This window comes from Otolemur garnettii, unplaced genomic scaffold (assembly GCF_000181295.1).
Source record: "Otolemur garnettii isolate 467f Iridium unplaced genomic scaffold, OtoGar3 scaffold00042, whole genome shotgun sequence".
Taxonomy (NCBI): Eukaryota; Metazoa; Chordata; class Mammalia; order Primates; family Galagidae; genus Otolemur; species Otolemur garnettii.
The window spans coordinates 11,207,926-11,226,631 of NW_003852437.1; the positions used below are offsets into that span (position 1 = coordinate 11,207,926).

Consider the following 18,706-nt stretch of genomic DNA (forward strand, 5'->3'; position numbering starts at 1 on the left):
ATAATTCTTCTTATCTTTTCTTTCTTCAATAATTGGAAGGAACTCTCTTCTCTTTGAATGATAAATTGGGATATTTGCCTGTGTAGGTGCTTCTAAGTATCAGACTTGGATGCATTGCCTTCTCCAAAGTTTAGATACACAGAAACTGAATCACCATGGAAAATAACAAAATTTATAAACATCTCCCATGGCCTGAACTTTGTTCTTATGAAATTATGTTGGGTCACTATTTTGATGACTTTAGCAACAGAACACACTAAGTCATGCACTTTCTAAATGCTGTATGAGAAATGCCATCTAGTGGCCACTGAGGGAAATTTAACAGTACAGATGGGCATGGTCACTGCTGAATAAAACCAGTATTTTTTTCCCCTAGTTTTTCTCTGGTTTTCATATAGAACATTTTAAACGTATTTGTTTCATAAGCATACACTATGTTCTAGCCAGAAATATACTTTAGAGTACAGAGCATCACTGACAGAAAATTAAGCAACATGATCTAATGAGAGAGTGCTGAGAATTCTAAAACTGAGTTGCTATGCAACACACCTAAAAGCCAGTCTTCTGAAATCCTGATTCAGAAGTGTCTGTTTTATTCTTGGGTGAGAATTATCTGTGGAACTTTGTGCCAAAAAAGCCTCAAGCCACTCCCAAAAGACCCTTACAAGGTATAGAAGGCTGGAATAAGAGGGCGCCTGAGGGTGCCTACTGCGGTGTGAATATGGAAGTATAAATTTACTTACATTCCAAAGGTTAATTCAACCCTAATGCATTTACTGCTCCTGTGCAGAAGGTGTCTTAGCATTGCAAATTTGGAGCATCAAAGATCCCCAATTTAAAACCAGATGAGCTAGACATGGTGTCATGTAGTCTCAACTACTTGGAAGGCTTAGGTGGGAGGATCATCCTTTGAGCCCAGGAGCCTGGGCAACATAGCAAGACCCCATCTCAAAAAAAAAAAAAAAAAAGAAAGTAAAAATAAAACCAAATATAATCCTTCAAAACCAAATAAATCCAATATAATCCTTCAGTGGCCACTAGTTTTCTCTGAGATACTGTGGAACCCATCTAACTTGACTGAGGTCATAGGAAATGAAAGCAGCTGCGAAGCGTGTCACTAATATTAGATACTGAAGGGTGGTTACATTACAGCTAGGGAGACCCAGCCATCTGTAAATAGAGTGAAGTAAGTTAGCTGATTTGTACTTGCCCGCATATCTGGCTTCTAGCCTAGAGTTGGAAAGCAAGTTTGCTGTAGAATTCAGATTGAGAGCTATTTGGTTGTAATCCTGGGCCTCAGGCCAGGTCAGATACCCACCTATGTACACACACACACTCACACACACACACATACACCTGCTCTTGCTCACTCAAAGTCCACATAAGGAACACCTTTTATAGTTTACTATAGTGAAGAGCTAAGCAGGTCATGGTTATAAAGATTCCTTTTCTACCTTGTATGTGTGACTTTTGAGAGAAATAGTCTAGTTTATTATGCTCATTAGTAAAATAAGCAAGTAAATCCTTTCAAGAAATTAAGGTACCAGGACAAACTCAGTCTGAATGGATTTCCTAGAATAAGCAGGAACCTAGCAGTCATTCATTTCCTGAGCAGCTAGTAGGAGGAAGTCATCAAACTGACTCCCTTCTAAACTGGGGACTTTGATGAAGAGGGACCAGGGACAGGAATGAGCAACTGGAGCTCCAGCTCTTGGCATGGGTTCTCAGCGGCTTATCATCTCTCCAGCTTCCTCTGAAGTCTCTAAACAGAGCCCTGTTGGGAAAATAGTCTCATCTCTTAGAGAGCTATGTCAACCAGCAAGTAGCAGAGTTTATCCAAACTCTAAATGAGCCTATCTTAGCCTTATGATAAAAGGTTGTCTTAGAAAGGTAATGCACATGATGTATGTACATGTGTACACACCCACATATACATGCACATTGGAATATCATTCAGCCTTGAAAAGGAAGGAAATTCTGACACATGCTGCACCATGGATGAACCATGAGGATGTGCTGAGTGAAACAAGCCAATCACAAAAGGCCAAATACTGTGATTCCTCTTACAAGAGGTACCTACAGTAGTCAGATTTATAGAGACAGAAAGTAGAAAGGGGTTTGCAGGGACTGGGGCTAGGAAAGGTGTAGAAGTTCAGTTTTGCAAGATGGAAAGAGTTCTGGAGATGGATAGTGGTGAATGGACTTAGTGCCCCTGAACTGTACACTTAAGATGTAAATTGTGTGTATTTTACTACAATTTTTTAAGAAGAAACAAAGATGGCTCGGCGCCTATAGCTCAACCGGCTAAGGCGCCAGCCACGTACACCTAAGGTGGCGGGTTCGAATCCCCAGCCCGGACCCGCTAAACAACAATGACGGCTGCAACCAAAAAATAGCCGGGCATTGTGGCGGGCGCCTGTGGTCCCAGCTACTTGGGAGGCTGAGGCAGAAGACTCGCTGGAGCCCAGGAGTTGGAGGTTGCTGTGAGGTGTAATGCCACGGCACTCTACCCAGGGGGACAGCTTGAAGCTCTGTCTCAAAAAAAAAAAAAAAAAAGAAGAAACAAAGACAAAAAAATCTGTATAGGTATATATATTTCGGTGTCTATTTAAACATGTGAAACATTACTAGTCACTACAAAAAGACATCTTTAGAACAAAGATCTCATGTGAACAGGTTTCATGTCTTTATTGTGCATAAAATAAACAAATAAGGTGAACAGGCTTCCTGAATATTGTAGCAGATTACTCCCTTCTTTGCAAACATATGAACAGCCATGGGAACAAAACTAGGCCTGTGCCGTAGCAAACTATAGGTAGCCGCAAAGGCTAATGTTTTGCTTTACCTGCTCTTCCACATCACCAGACTATGGGGAATTTTTATTCAAAAGCCCTTTGGACTCCCTCTTCCTCCTTTCCCCATCCCCCACCCATTCTGCAAATGTCATAAAAGCTGGAAGCCACATACCCTGAGTCCCAAAGAAGTGACATTCTCATTGAACTGATCACCTTTCACTTAAATAACGTATTTGTTTACATAGAGATCACTAAACTTTCATTTGAAGTGGCAGATTTTAATTTGTTTTCCAGTGACATAAAGAAATTTCTTATAATTCAATGGGAAGAAACCTTTTAGCTATTTTCATCCAAGTGCTTGGATCAGCTAGGTAATTTGCAATTAAAAATTAAAGTAGAGGGGAGGGGGAAGGGAGGGGAGGATGAGTGAAGAGAATGATATTGTGGGGATCATGCCTATAGTTTATTCTATTTGGGTACAGGTGAATTTGTCTAAAGGTTGAATAGAAATGTCTTAGCATAACAATTATGAGAAAGACATGATGGCTATGTTAGCCACCTGGATGAGAGTTATCCAAACTGCATATAGAAGTAACACACTGTATCCTATGAGAGAATTAATGTACACAATTATGATCTAATAAAAAAAAAACAAAGAAAAAAATTAAAGTAGGCTAAATGTCACTCTCTTTCTCCAGGTTAATAAAGTTCTTCGGAATCATAACATCAAGCCACACTGGATGTTTGCCCTAGATAGTATCATCCGAAAGGCGGTACAGACAGCTATTACCATTCTGGTTCCAGGTCAGAAATATTTAATTACTCTACAAATATCTGGTGCTTAAATACTTAATATTACTGTTCACCTGTTATTTCTAATGTCTCCTTAGTGCTTATAAGATTATGGTAGGCTTTTTATTTATTTTATTGTTTTGGAAACAGAGTCTCACTTTGTCACCAGAGTGCCATGGCATCATAGCCCACAGCAACCTCAAACTCTAGGGCTCAAGCCATTCTCTTGCCTTAGCCTCCCAAGTAGCTGAGGACTATAGGCACTAGCACAACACCTGGCTATTTTTTTGTTGTACTTGTCATTATTGTTTAGCTGGCTAGGGCTGGGTCTGAACCCACCAGCTTTGGTGTATCTGGCTGGCACCCTACCCACTGAGCTACAAGTGCTACACAGAGAGAGGGAGCTTTAGATGAGAAACTACTGCACTAGGGTGACCAGATTTTAACATGTGTAAAGCGGGACAACATGGTCCCGGGGCAGGGCGGGGGGCGGGGCAGGGCAGGACCTGACAACAATGCAAACTTTGATACTCACTTCTCAACAATTATTTGTTATTACAGTTTAACATTATAAAATTAACAAAAATAATATAAAACTCATATTCTGGCAAAATAGCCACATGGCAGCTGAAAACCGTATATTCCCTTCCTGTTCTCACACCCGTTCATGGATTCCTTCCAAAAATCGGGACTTTTTAAAAACGCAGCAGGACGCAGGACAACTTGTTAAAAAGCAGGACGTCTGGTCACCCTATACTGCACTAACCTTTCCAAATTTCAAAAGACATAACAAAAAGACCACAGATTTAAAAATACCATCATGAGTCCACTTGTGTGTCGTTTGGCGACAGGGATAAGTTCTGAGAAATGCGTCATTACGTGGTTCTGTCACTGTGTAAGCATCATGGAGTGCTCACACAAACCTAGGTAGTACAGCCTACCACACAGTTATAGTGGGCTATATCGTGTGCCCTATTGCTCCTAGGATACAGACCTGCACAGCAGGTTACCTGACTGAAGGAACTTTCTACTTTCTTCACATTATTTCAGAGAATTTTTTTTGTCATTTATGTATACATAAAATGATAATTCAGAGTGTATAGAGTTCAGAGGATACGTAACGATAATAGTAAATAACTGAAAATTTTCTCTCTTGAAAAGTGAGATTTATACTCAAGAAGACTACAAAACTTCAAATTGTTTTAAAAATTTTTCAGCTTAGAGATCAAAAGTCTAAATCAGAAATTTAGCAATTTTTAATAGAAATTTAAGACTAATTTTAGAAATGTTTAAAGATCTGTTTATTTTCTAATTTAATCTAGAATTATACTTTCTTAAATTATTTTTAAAGTAAGGTATTTTTCATTGTTTTATTCCCTTCTAAATATGAATAATCCTAGTAACATAAGTCTTTCATTCTGCCAACATTTTTTGAGAGCCTAATGTTTAGCCCCTATACTAGGTGTTAGGTTTACAAAACTAAAATACCTCATCAGGCACAGTGGCTCACGCCTGTAATCCTAGTACTCTGGGAGGCTGAGGCTGGTCGATCACCTGAGCTCAGGAGTTCGAGACCAGCCTGAGCAAGAGCAAGACCCCATCTCTACTAAAATAGAACAACTAGCTGGGCAGAGTGGCGAGCACCTGTAGTCCCAGCTATTCGGGAGGCTGAGGCAAGAGGATTGCTTGAGCCTAGAAGTTTGAGATTGTGTGAACTATGACTCCATGACACTCTACCCAGGGCAACTAAGTGAGACTGTCACAAAAAAGAAAAAAACTAAAACACCTGATTTTGAGTCACTCCTTTATAGATAAATTAGGAAATGAAGGAGATGGGTTTTGGAAAAAGAGAAGAGATAGATCAGAAAGCAGAGCAGAGATGACGTTTAAGTTAGTCTTAAGAGGTAAAGGGTGAGGATGTGGAGAAGTTGGAACCCTTGGGCACTGTCAGTGGGTATGGTATAGAAAATGGTTTAGCTGCTATGGAGAACAATTTGGTGGTTTCTCAAAAATTAAAAATAGAAGTACCATATTTTCCAGCAGTTTCTCTTTGGGTATATATTAAAATGACTAAAAGGAGGATCCCAAAGAGATCTTTATATATCCATGTTCATAGCAGCACTATTCACAATTGCCAAGAGGCGGAAGCAACCCAGCTGTCCATCAGTAGATGAAGGGATATAGAAAATCTGTCCTACACAGACAATGAAATACTATTCAGCCTTTAAAAGAAGAGAAATTCTGACACATGCTACAGCTAGATGACCCTTGAGGACACCCTGCTTAGCGAAGTAAGCCAGTCATAAAAAGACCAATACTGTGTGATTCCCTATGAGGCAGAGACAGAATGGTGCTTCTGGAAGCTGCAGGAGCAGGAAACAGGGAGTTGTTTGATGGACATAGTTCCAGTTTTGCAAGATGAAAAAGTTCTGGAAATTGGTTGCATAGGAATGTGAATATACTTAGTGCTACTGAACTGTGCACTTAGAAATGGTTAAGAGGGTAAATTTTATATCATGTTTTATAAATCACAATGAAAAATTTTAAAAGAAGACGTAAAGGAAGCCAAGACTATGTAAACCTGGCCCTGAAGAAGGACATTCTTGTTTTTTTAATGAGCAAAAGGTGGAAGTTCTCCTTACATTGTTGAATTTGAGGCACCTCCCCAACAGGAATACCCAGGAGGTTCTGGAGGTACCAGGCTTGGGGCTGGAGTTTACCATCCCCACAGTAGAAGGACCTAACCTTCTAACCTTCATAGAGGTGAAGGAGCACATCTGTGGGGAATGAGTAGAAACGTAAAACAGTGAAGGATAGAGTCCCAGGCTCTTAAGGGGCTGGTAGTAGAGAAAAAGGCTTTTTAAAGAAGAGAAATAGCAGCCAAAGATTGAGAGGGAAATACTATATGCGGGTCAAATAAGGTAAAAACAGAACAGTTACCCAGAGGATTGGCCGGCAGGCCTTTGGTGACTTTGCCATAGTGGCTCTATCAGAGTGGTGGGATGGGGTCTTTTGTTCCCCGTGGACCCCCTTCCCACTCTCCATACAGAGGCTCTTAACCTGTGGTTTATGGACACTCGGAAGAGGCTTCAGGGAGTCTTTGTAAATGTAAGAAATCTAGGCAAAATCAGGAAAGCTGGCCAAGATGTTGTATGAATATGTTTTTCTTCTGGGGAGCATTTCCGTGACTTTCTTCAGATTCTCGTGGGTTCTGTGATCCAGTTAAAAAAAGTTCCATATGCCAAGGCATCTGGAGTCAAGATCCAATATTTCTTATGCCCTGATTTCACCTAAACTGTGAGTGCAGTTCCTTTTGTGGGCCAGTTCTGCGGAACACATCACAATTTACATTTTTTCCTATGGGAAGATGATGTGTAAGTTCTGAAGTGACATGCAGGTGAACTCATGGTATACAGTGTGCTTAAGTAGAGGCCTGTAACTTTAGAACTTTAAATTTCAATGGTTAGTCAACCGGTCAGAAGAGGACACACACTAGAAGCCAACCCAGTCATTAAAGAGAGTCTTTCCAAAGTGCACATAAGTCTGTGTGTGGCATTGTCAGCACCCGTCCTGTGTCCTCTTAACATTTGGAATGTGAGAGGCAGAAACCATTCTGCACACTCACCTGTGTTTCTATGATCTGTTTATCTCGGTTTCCTTATCTCTAAGAAAGTTAGTAGCTGCCAGATATCATACAATCTAAAAATGTACTTGTATAAACAATTCTTCATATTCTTAACAGGTTTTTACATCATTACCTTTTTTTCAGATGTTTGGCTTTTTCTCCCACATACTTTAATGTGCAATGTGAACATTTTCCTTCTGTTTAAATTAGATCATTCCGAGTTCATATATCTTGTGAATTTTGCAAATTCAATGGAAGAACAAGTCTGAATTAACATGCAGAAATCCATTTTCACTTCTGGAAAAGCAGAAGTGAGAGCACTATCTTATTCATGGTAGGGGGCTCGACAAGAGCCTAGATGGAGAGACTTCCTAGCTCTAGAAGTCAAGGCAATCAGTCCTATCTAATTAACACTACCATTGCTATGCCAAACAGAACTGAGGCCACATTTCAGCCTTGCATCTGAAAGTGATACCGCCGATCAAGAAGACCTGGACGACGACCATGAGGAACAGCCTTCTAATCAAACTGTCCGAAGACCTCAGGCCGTCATTGAAGATGCTGTAGCTACCTCAGGGGTGAGCACGCTCAGTTCTACTGTGTCCCACGATTCCCAGAGTGCTCACCGATCACTGAGTGTACAGCTTGGAAGGATGAAAATAGAAACTAACAGGTAAGTCCTACACTGACAGCACTGGTTTCTTTCTTATTTTTATAAAAGTGCATGTGTTTTTGGTCTACTTTATAAGTTAGCTGGTCTGAAGGAAACACAAAATATGATTCCTTTGTCCCGTTCATGTAAACTTGATTGAATGCCTTTCTTTATAAAAACAAGAGAGATTTTCTGTTTCGTTGGGTTTTTTGAAGTAGGGTTTCACTGTTACCCTGGGCAGAGGGGCAGAGTGCTATGGCATTGTAGCTCACAGCAACCTCAATCTCATGGGCTCAAGCAATTATCTTGCCTCAGCCTCCAAAGTAGCCGGGACTACAGGCACTGACCACAATGCCCAGCTAGTTTTTTCTATTTTTAGTAGAGAAAAAAAATTTTTTTAGTAGAGATGAGGGTCTCACTCTTGCTCAGGCTGGTCAGATGCTCTTGAGCTCAGAGGATCCACCTGCCTCGGCCTCCCAGAGTGCGAGGATTATAGGCATAAGCCACTGCGTCTGGCCAAGAGAGGTTTATTTTAATCTCTTCTGTGAAATACCACTTTTTGCTTCTCCCATTTCAAGCCTTCTGCCGCATCATTTCTTTGACTGCTGTTTTATCTCCAACTACACTGAGATTTTTAGAGCAACTTAGCCTTAACCTCAAAGACTATCTTGGAAACAGACTTAGCGCAGCCCGTACCTTCCGAAAGATAACTGAAAGACAGAACAGAAAGCCCATGTTCTTGACAGCCCAAGATTTGGAATATCAAGTTCTGATAGGAGGAAATCTCTGTGCTTGAGGGGATGAAACTAATAAATGGTGCTAAAGCTTTGACTTTTAAAACCTTTAAAGGAGGATAATTGACCACAGTCAACATCTTATTTTATTTTCAATATGCTGTGACGCATCTGGGGCTTCATTTGAGAATTAGGTTGCCTCGCCCCCACAGGATCAGATTCTCAAGTGAACATACATATTTCCTGTTCCTCACAGCTGTCGGCACAGTTTAGCGTCTCAATCTTTATGATTTATGGCTTCCTGTACTGGCTGCAGTTGACATGTGCGGCAAACTGACTTTATTACTTTGGTTCTGTAGTGAAAACATGTTTTTTTTTTTTAAAGTGAATCAATAAAAGTTGTTCAAACATTTAGAAACCTTTGTTGAAAATTCTAAACGTATTTTATTTCTAGTCATAAAGTAGAGGTTTTGAAAGGTAAGCTGAAATAGCAAACTTAGTACAAGTAGTACAGAGCTCATCCTATCTTCAGAAACACATTTTTTTGCACAATTAACTAAATCCGTATACACATGTCCTCTATGATGTGCGTAGAGAAATCCATTTTTATAGAGGAAAATTGGCTGACTTCCATATCCCAGTCTCATCCTCTGAAATGCAGCTCTTTACTTGCTATCTCTACTGTTTAGCAGAAAAGAACTTGGGTCTTTCTTTTTTTCCTGAGACTTCATCTAAATCTGGTGTCCCAAGCAGGGTGCAGTGGCTTACGCCTATAATCCTAGCACTCTGGGAGGCCAAGGCGGGTGGATTGCTTGAGCTCACAAGTTCGATAATCCCAGCCTGAACAAGAGTGAGACTCTCCCATCTCTACTAAAAAAAGGAAAATAACAAGTGGGGTATTATGGCCAGTGCCTGTAGTCCTAGTTACTTGGGAGGCTGAGGCAGAAGGGTTGCTTGAGCCCTGGAGTTTGAGGTTGCTGTGAGCTATGACGATGCCATGGCACTCAACCCAGGGCACAGAGTAAGACACTGTCCCAAAAAGAAAAAAAAACAACTGGCTGTTCCTCATGACTCCTTTTCTTAAGCACAAGTTCAGTGGTTGACACCCTGTCCATTGCGGGTGTTAATGGCAATCATTTCTCTTTGAGTAATTCTATCTTGTAGTCCTTCGTGGAGTTTTTTGGACCCTTGCTCTGATCTCTGGAAAAGGAAATTTACTCATTACTATTTTGCTCCAGCCCTCCCCACCCATGGCTGCTGGTCAGAATTACACCCACAATAAAGCTACTTTGTTTACCAAAGAGCTGGTATATCTGCTTTTCTGGCCCTGAAACCTCCTGCCTACACACCCTGGCTGTGTCAATAGGATCTGCCTCTGCAGTGCAGCCTGGATATGGGCCCCTTCCCTCTCTCCTTGGCCCGTTGGGTTGGCCCTGTGCTCTCTTCCACCTTGGCACCGCCATCTCCAGACCCCAAGGGCTGCTGTGCTCCCACTGGCGCTTTCTTCGAAGCTTCACCTGTCTCTCTTGAGGGTCTCCCAGTAGTTAGCGGAAGGCTACTCCTTAAATCTGCCCATTTCTGTGAAAAAGACTAACATTTGCACATTTCTTATTTTGATGCATGGCTACATTTTTCACAACACCCCACATGTTTATGTTTTTTCCTGTACATATTTGCATTTAAATCTGTGAAATCTGTGGGGTAACTGGCCTCCTTTTTCTTTTTCAGTCCTATCTCCCACAGATGCTCCATCACCCTAATAAAAGTGAGATGAGGGACAATTTGCTTCACGTATGAGCTGAAGAAAGGGCAGCTACTTTAGGGCAAGCACCCAGTGGCTAAAATAAGGGGCTGCTCCTGTCTACATCAGTCCTTGTGATTTTCAGTTGAACATTACTTAAAATATAAAAGTATATGTATTGCAAAATAAATCCAGAGGAAATGTTAATGTATTGTTTTTAGGAAGGTCTGTAACTCTGGTATTAAAAATCTTAAGCTTAGGGTGGTGCCTGTAGCTCAAGCAGCCACATACACCAGAGCTGGCAGGTTCGAATGTAGCCCAGGCCTGCCAAACAACGGTAACTACAACCAAAAAATAGCCAGGCATTGTGGTGGGCACCTGTAGTCCCAGCTATTTGGGAGGCTGAGGCAAGAGAATCACTTCAGCCCAGGAGTTTGAGGTTGCTGTGAGTTGTGATGCCACGGCACTCTACCCAGGGGGATAGCTTGAGGCTCTGTCTCAAAAAAAAAAAAAAATCTTAAGCTTATACTATTTGGGATAATCACAGATGAAGGTAAATCGGGTTTATCCAGTTCTTCTTGAACTTCAATAGAACTGAATGGCAGAAAGTAACAAAATGGCTTTAGAATGTTTTACTTCTATTTAAGTCTATGCTTACCTAAAGTGTTCTGAAAATTCACTTCACACAAGGAGATGTGGGGACATTATTAAATCTAATGGAGCAGGGGCTGACTGGATATCTGATTTCCTTATCTTGCAATTCTGGAATTACCAACCCACCTCAGCACGCCCACTCAGCTGAGTTAACCATTGACCCCATGGCAGATACTTGCCATACTTCTCTGCGAACAAGAGGCAGAACATTGCCCTGATTTCAAAGTACAGTGTGTCCTAAGTCACCATGAAGTCACCATACTGCATATACAGTGGAAATGGGAAATTTTAGCTAAATATACCTTTATTGACAAAATATTCATTATAAAATTTTACAAAAAGATAGCCAACATGTAGAGAATATTTTGTAGACATTTTGTAATGACTATTTTGTAAGTAAAGGTACATTTAGTTATGATTTTCCACTTCCCTATCTATGGTGACTTTCTGGGTGACTTTTAGGGCATCTTGTATTTCTCTATTAGATGAACACAACAGAAAAGTAAAGTTGATGGACTGGATCAATTTATCCTTAAGATAAATTCTGAGAGCTGGATTTGGGACAAATGAGATGACCCGTTGATACTGTGCTTTTAACGTTACAGCTCTGGCATTTTTTAGAGACAGAGTCTCACTTTGTCGCCCTGGGTAGAGTGCCGTGGCATCACAGCTCACAGCAACCTCCAGCTCTAGGGCTTAGGTGATTTTCTTGCCTCAGCCTCCCGAGTAGCTAGAACTACAGGCTTCTGCTACAAAGCCCAGCTATTTTTGTTGTTGTTGTTGCAGTTTGGCCAAGGCTGGGTTTGAACCCGCCACCCTCGGTATATGGGGCTGGCACCCTACTCACTGAGCCACAGGCACTGCCAAAGCTCTGGCTTGTAAAGAAAAGAAAGAACTACATAGTCTAGACTAAGATGGGATAAATTCTGGGAAATGTCACCATGTTCTTGGAGAAAACAATAAGATAAGCCATTACTGTTGCATACATGTAGAGAGACCAGACAGAAAATTACCAACTTAAAGGTTCATACAGAGCTTGCTATCCACTTCTTTGAATATTGTTCATGTTGGAGTAGATAAAAATTTGCCTGCAACCCTCTGCTTCCCCTTCTTGCTCTCAGCACTTGCACCTCGTCACCCTGATTGTGTGCCGCGCCGCTGTCTCTGTGTACCTGCCTCGCTCAGACCCACTTTCTCAGCCTGTCATCATGTTGCTTTTATCCCACCTGTGCTTCCTTCTCTGCTGGGAATCCCTTCTCCTACCTCAGGCCTCATCTTCAGTCCTGTGGGAATGGAGTAGGCCTAGGGATCCAGAAGGGAACTCCTACTGGCCCTCAGAGGGCTCTTTTTCAGAGCCAGAAGCTGCAGCAGGGAACAGAATACCCCTTCTTAAAGGCCAGGCACTGCGCCTGGCACCTTACCTATGCCGTCTCTTTTAATTATCCTTTCCAGAAGCTTTACCTCACTTTATTTCATTTTTGAGATAGAGTCTCACCCTGCTGCCCAGGCTTGAGTGCCGTGGAGTCTGCCTCACCCAGAGCAACCTCAAACTCCTGAGTTCAAGCAGTCTTTCCTGCCTCAGCCTCATGAGTACAGACACCTGCCACAGTGGCCCCCAATCCCCTGGCTAATTTTTTTTTCTATTTTTGTAGAGTTGGAATCTCACTTTTACTTAGGCTGGTCTAGAAATTCTGAGCTCAAGGGACCCTCCTGCCTCAGGCTCCCAGAGTGCTAGGATTGCAGGTCTGAGCCACCATGCCAGGCCTTTACTTTTCTTTTTTACAAATAAGAAAACCCAAACCCACAGGCATTAGGTAATTTGTCTAAGGTCAACACAGGAAGTATGTGGCTGAACCAGGACACAACTCCAGTCCATCTGTTAGTTGCACCATGCTGCCTTCAGGGCATGTCAGTTATGGCAGAAACAAGCTTTAGGGTAGAACCTGGTCCCCAGTTAAGTCTATCAATACTCAGAAAATGAAACAAATACAGCTTGTTAAGAACTGCAGGGCATGCGACAATTATTTTGATCTTATTAATAATTCTATATTTTAAATGATTCAGATACTTTTCTAAAAAATTAGAGCGTCTCTTTTCATGACTTGGAATGTTTTTCTGAGAAACAGTGTGGGAAATAGTGAGTAGGTTACCAGTTGGTTCTCAGTTTCACGGTGACCCTTCCATGGGTAAAAACTATCCTATGAACATCATAGTTTCTTCTGGTTTCTTTGGAGATTGCATCAGATCCCAGCTAGGAACTGAGTGTATCAGCAACACCGCTATGGTTTTATACAGTTGGTATTGCCCCTTTAGAAGCGAGAGGAATAATAATGATAACCACAGTGGCAGCAACAACCATTAACATTTACTGAGCACTTTTTATGTACCACGTATTCTAGGCCACCTCACCTACAGCTATTTTTCAAATATTCAAATTTCCTAAGTTTAAGAAAAGTGATTACCTTTCTGCTTTGCATTGATTATCCATACTTATCAACTTTTTCTTTTTTTGGATGAGTGGCCATTCCTATAAAATATAGGTCTATTGATATCCCATATTTATATTTTAGACACTTATGGTCATAAAAGAAACAATGTGTCTGATGCTGTTAGCCGACAATCTGGAACGGATGTTTTAAATTCTTATCTGGAAGCACAGAGTCTTCCAGAGCTTTGCTACTAGTTGTGGGAGTCCGCAGACCTGCATGGTCAGTGTCCCGGGGGAGCTCATTAGAAAAGCAGTAAATGGAGGGTAAATGTCAGCTGGTGGGCTCTAGCTCCAGCTTTAGGAGCCACACAGGGCCGGTGAGAAACTGGGTTTGGGTGTAGTGCTGTTCTCTCTGATGCCACCTAACCAGGAGACCAGAGCAGCTTGAAATCATACTGAAAGCACGAGAGGAAACTATTGACATCTGTGAGTGAGGGATGAAAGGGGGAATACCAAATTATGAATGGAATAAACTATTTCCATCTTTAAACTGTTTAAAAGAAAAAAGGAAACCAAAAAAGAAAAAAATGCAGTCTCAGACATCACCCAGACCTACTGGACCAGAATCTTTATTTCAGTAAAATCCCAGGGGTGTCTGTGCTTACTATACCTTGTAAACCCCATGTCCAGAAGATCCCCTGTGTCAGCTCCAGCTTTATTATCCCGCCAACTCATTCACTTTTCTTCTGCAGATTGCTGGAAGAATTGGTTCGGAAAGAGAAAGAATTACAAGCACTCCTTCATCAAGCTATTGAAGAAAAAGACCAAGAAATTAAACACCTGAAGCTTAAGTCCCAACCCATAGGTGAATAGCAGAAAATGTTAAAGTAATACTGTTAAATCAGGCTGGCACAAAAAGCTAAGAAAGCCAATGGGCAGTTTTATTCATGGCTTAGTCAGAACTTGTCATTTGTGCCATGGCTAGAAGCAAGAGTTGCTTAGAAAATAAAATTCTGAGTTTTTTTGTGTGTTTGTTTGGGTTTTGAAGGCAGATCATAATGGGGGAAAAAAATCAAATTCTTAACTGTAGCAAACTATCATTTCTTATGAATGCAGTAAAAATATATAGGGCTGTCCATATTTTTAGTTTTTATTTCTTTTTAAGGATTTCACAATGAGATGACAAAAATAAAATATGCCATTTTTTTTCATTTCATATTTGTATTCCATGTAGTCTAGCTTTTTTCCCCTTAGATATATGTAACTTGATGAGGATTAAATAAAATAAAGATGGCATAATAAAAGGCTAGAACTTCTAAGAAATCTATTCTATGAGAAATTGGGAATGGGAGAGAATCTTATTCAGCTAATCTAGAAGAAAATAGAATTCATAATTATTGGTTCAGGCATATGACTCTCCCATAGTTTGAAAAAGAAATTATTATAATTAAATGATTCTCTGCTAATTGTGTTCATCTTTGTTGAATGGCAAACACAAAGTATAATTTGATGCACAGATCTTATTCTAAGAAACTATGAACTTGAGATGAAAGTATAAAATGGGAGTATCATTACCTTATTGCTCTGCCTCTCCATTTACAAGTAAATTGTCTTTTTATTTTTTAGAGACAGAGTCTCACTTTGTCGCCCTTGGTAGAGTGCCGTGGCATCACACAGCTCACAGCAACCTCCAGCTCCTGGGTTTAGGCGATTCTCTTGCCTCAGCCTCCCAAGTAGCTGGGACCATAGGCGCCCACCACAACACCCGGCTATTTTTTTGTTGTAGTTTGGCCAGGGCTGGGTTTGAGCCCGCCACCCTCGGTATATGGGGCCAGCGCCCTACTCATTGAGCCACAGGCACCACCCAGTCAATTGTCTTGAGTTGTATTTATATTATCACTTACACTGCCAATCTCAATTGTTTCCATGGGCAGAAACACATAAGCAGGATGTGTTTGTTCTCTAATAGAGCAAAATCTCTGGATATATTAATAATGTCTGTTGACTATGAGGGTCTCAGATGACCTCTGTTAGCTGAAGCAATATCCCCCCCCCCTTAATTCTTTTCTAGAAATCAGTGGATTGCCTGTGTGTCCCCTAAATTCTCCTGGCACAAATACTGAAGATTCCGAACTTACTGACTGGCTGCGAGAAAATGGAGCTGATGAAGACACTATAAGCCGGGTAAAGAGAACTATCTGTGGGACAACTATTCTTTCACTTTATTTTATAATGCCCAGTGCCTGCTATGTGCCAGGCACATTATATGCATAGGGAGATATACTGGTGAGCAATCAGAACCAGCCTTGTCTTCCTGAAGCTGATAAGGCTATAACCAGCTAATCCTGCAAATAAAAATAGAATTCTATACTGGTAAATTCTGTGAAGGAAAAGGATCAGGGGTGGTTATAAGAGGAAACTAGAGGATGTGAAGGTTCTCAGAGAAGATGATGAAGTCATCCAAAAGAGTCACTCTTCTAAGTTGGACTCAAATCACAGTTAAGTAGTGACTGATGATATAAAATTAAAAGCTTTAAATTCAGGACTCTGATTTTGCCTTGAATTACAGAAAAGTACCTTTTATTAGCTAAGGAAAATAAATTCAGAGATTAAGTATAAGCAACAACCTTTCTAGGAACACTTTTTATCCACTTGAGAAAAAACAGAGCTACATGGGACCAAACCTCTTAAATACAAACATTTGCTTATGAGCAGCAGATGTAATTCTAAGTGAGTCTTATTTGTTCCTTCAAAGACCATTCAGAAGTTCTGTGTCATTTGTAATCTTTATGTATTTGGAAGCCATATAGATATGTATCTTTGTTTTCTTTTTCTTTTCTTTTCTTTTTTTTTTCTTTTGAGACAGAGTTCTTACTCTATTGCCCAGGCTAGAGTGCCATGGAGTCAGCCTAGCTCATAGCAATCTCAGACTCCTAGGTTCATGCAGTTTTCCTGCTTCAGCCTCCTGAGTAGCTGAGACTATAGGCACCCACCACAATACCTGGTAAATTTATCTATTTTTAGGAGAGACGGAGGTCTTGCTTTTGCTCAGGCTGGTCTTGAATTCCTAAGCTCAAGAGACTCAGAGTGCTAGGATTATAGACGTGAGCCACTGAGCCTGGAATGTTTCTTTATAATTATTTTGTAATAGGGAAGCCTTCCCCCTAGTAATTCTGGGAAATTATATTTTTAGTAGATTTCCTGTTAGACTCATTTTTAATGATTGCCAATGTCTACATTATGGATAGAGTTTGTTATTTATAATTACAGGTACATAAAACATTTCACTTTTGTGCCTATTTTACTTTCTCTACAGTTTCTGGCTGAGGATTACACATTAGATGATGTTCTCTACTGTGTTACACGTGATGATTTAAAATGCCTGAGACTAAGGTACCACTTTCTGTTAAGCTATCATGATGGAAAGAGCACGGGGCTAAGATCAACACATCTGGGTCCCTGCCCGGGCTGGGTCTCTAACTAGCCCTGCAATTCTGGGCAGAGCTCTCTGAGTAAACTGAGTTAGCTGGACCAGGCAATTTGGGCGCACTGTAATAATATTTATACATTAGTAAATGAAAATCAACTGGAAGAATTCTATTAAAGAATATGCAGGTTAAGACATGCAGATACTCCAGAGCTGCCTTAAACAAAGGCTTTACTTTCGTTCACGATTGTGCCATACTTAGAAATATTAGGATGAGGTGTTGGTTTGCCACTCCAAAACTCGATATCATCTGATACAATTTCTTATAATAACGAAGGGCTAGCATATATACAACTATCACCCCTACCTCTATAAAGGAACACATTTCAAACATGCTGAAAATAATGGAAACTGATGTTTTGGGACCTGGCAGTTTGTGGGAGTGCGAAGGGTAGGAATGCAGGGATGATGAGAAACTATCTGCAAAAAGAATACATAATGACTGATAAGACTTCGGCATCTTCATGTTCTGACCAGAGCAGCTGAAAGCTAAGAAGTCACTTCTATATTTCAAGGGCAAGTTTTCAAATGAAATGTTCTCTTCACAATGTTCTTGTGTCTTTAAACAGGGGAGGGATGCTGTGCACGCTGTGGAAGGCCATCGTTGACTTTCGAGACAAAAAGACTTGACTGTCGCCTAATTTAATCTTCGGTGGAGATTCTAAAAATTAATACAGAAATGATCATCTTGGGGGAGGGAGAATCGCAGGGAGAGGAGAAAGGAGCTGCACTTTAAATCCAGTATTTGTTTACTCATGTTAAAAAAAAAAACAACATCAGAACACACTGAAATTTCCTAACTTCTTCTATTTCTATAATTCTTGAGGACTCTTCATAAGGACTCTCAAAATAATCCTCAGCCTTAGAATGCTGAGGATTATTTTAACCTAAACATTTTTATGGAAATATTTTTAACTCAGCAGCTATTGCACTCCAGCCAAATTGTTTATTTCACACACAACAGATAGAACATTTCACGTGATTGTGTACCACTGGAACAAAACCAAAATGTGACCCTACAGGCTTATGTGTATCTGTAATGTGCTCTAATCATCGGAGTACAAATGCATAATTTCAACTATTGTATAAAGATTGTTGTTTTTTTTTTAAAGTGTGCAGAATCTGAGAGCAATGGTTTTTACTTATCTGTGTTAATTGTAATATTGACTCTATTTTGTAACTTAAGTTTCTGGCCTCCAGTACATTTTGTTTGAGTCGTTTATGTACTACTGAACTGTACCAGTTGCACCTGCCTGAATCATAGTAATGTTAGCTTGTTCTAAAGCTATCTATTGTGTCATATTTACTCTGAAAATTAAAAAGGCTCTCAACATACTGTTTTAATTCTAAAGAATTCTTATTTTGTGTTGACAAACTGGACACACTGCTGGGTTAGATTTCCAGATTTCTTCAGCTGTCACATTAAATAGGATTTGTCTTCTATTCAAGGGATCACAGAACAGCTGAAATCCAGGTTGTTCCTTGGGGTAACAGAGGTTTAAGAAAGAGTGTGAAGAAAAAAAGAGATAAAGAAAAGTCAGGGTAATTTTGCCAAGGCCCCAAGTTATCTCAAACAACTCTTATGTCTCTTAAGGGGTCTGCAAAGAGTGGACACTGAACACTGAATTTTGTATCTCCTTAATTTTTGTTTCTCTCATATTTGGAGGGAATATTTTTATTTTACGATGAATACTGAATTTTTATAAGCCTGCCCACATTAAGAGGATGAAGCCTAAAGCTCCTAGATGGAGGAATGAAATAAATTACTTAAATACCGAGGAACTTGTTTATTAGGCAG

General features: G+C 40.4%; 1 protein-coding gene across 2 annotated transcripts in view; it reads left to right on the top strand.

The window, feature by feature from the left end:
- MAP3K5 (mitogen-activated protein kinase kinase kinase 5) overlaps nt 1–18,244 on the top strand; it is a 208,202-nt gene extending 189,958 nt beyond the window's left edge. For both annotated transcript variants that reach the window (XM_003790296.3, XM_023513499.1), the window contains 6 exons: nt 3,494–3,599; nt 7,648–7,885; nt 14,174–14,286; nt 15,493–15,605; nt 16,738–16,814; nt 17,478–18,244. In XM_003790296.3, coding sequence (XP_003790344.1) covers nt 3,494–3,599; nt 7,648–7,885; nt 14,174–14,286; nt 15,493–15,605; nt 16,738–16,814; nt 17,478–17,538 — 708 coding nt within the window. In that variant the 3' untranslated portion in view covers nt 17,539–18,244. The remainder of the gene's footprint in view (nt 1–3,493; nt 3,600–7,647; nt 7,886–14,173; nt 14,287–15,492; nt 15,606–16,737; nt 16,815–17,477) is intronic.
- Nucleotides 18,245–18,706: the final 462 nt, after the last annotated feature.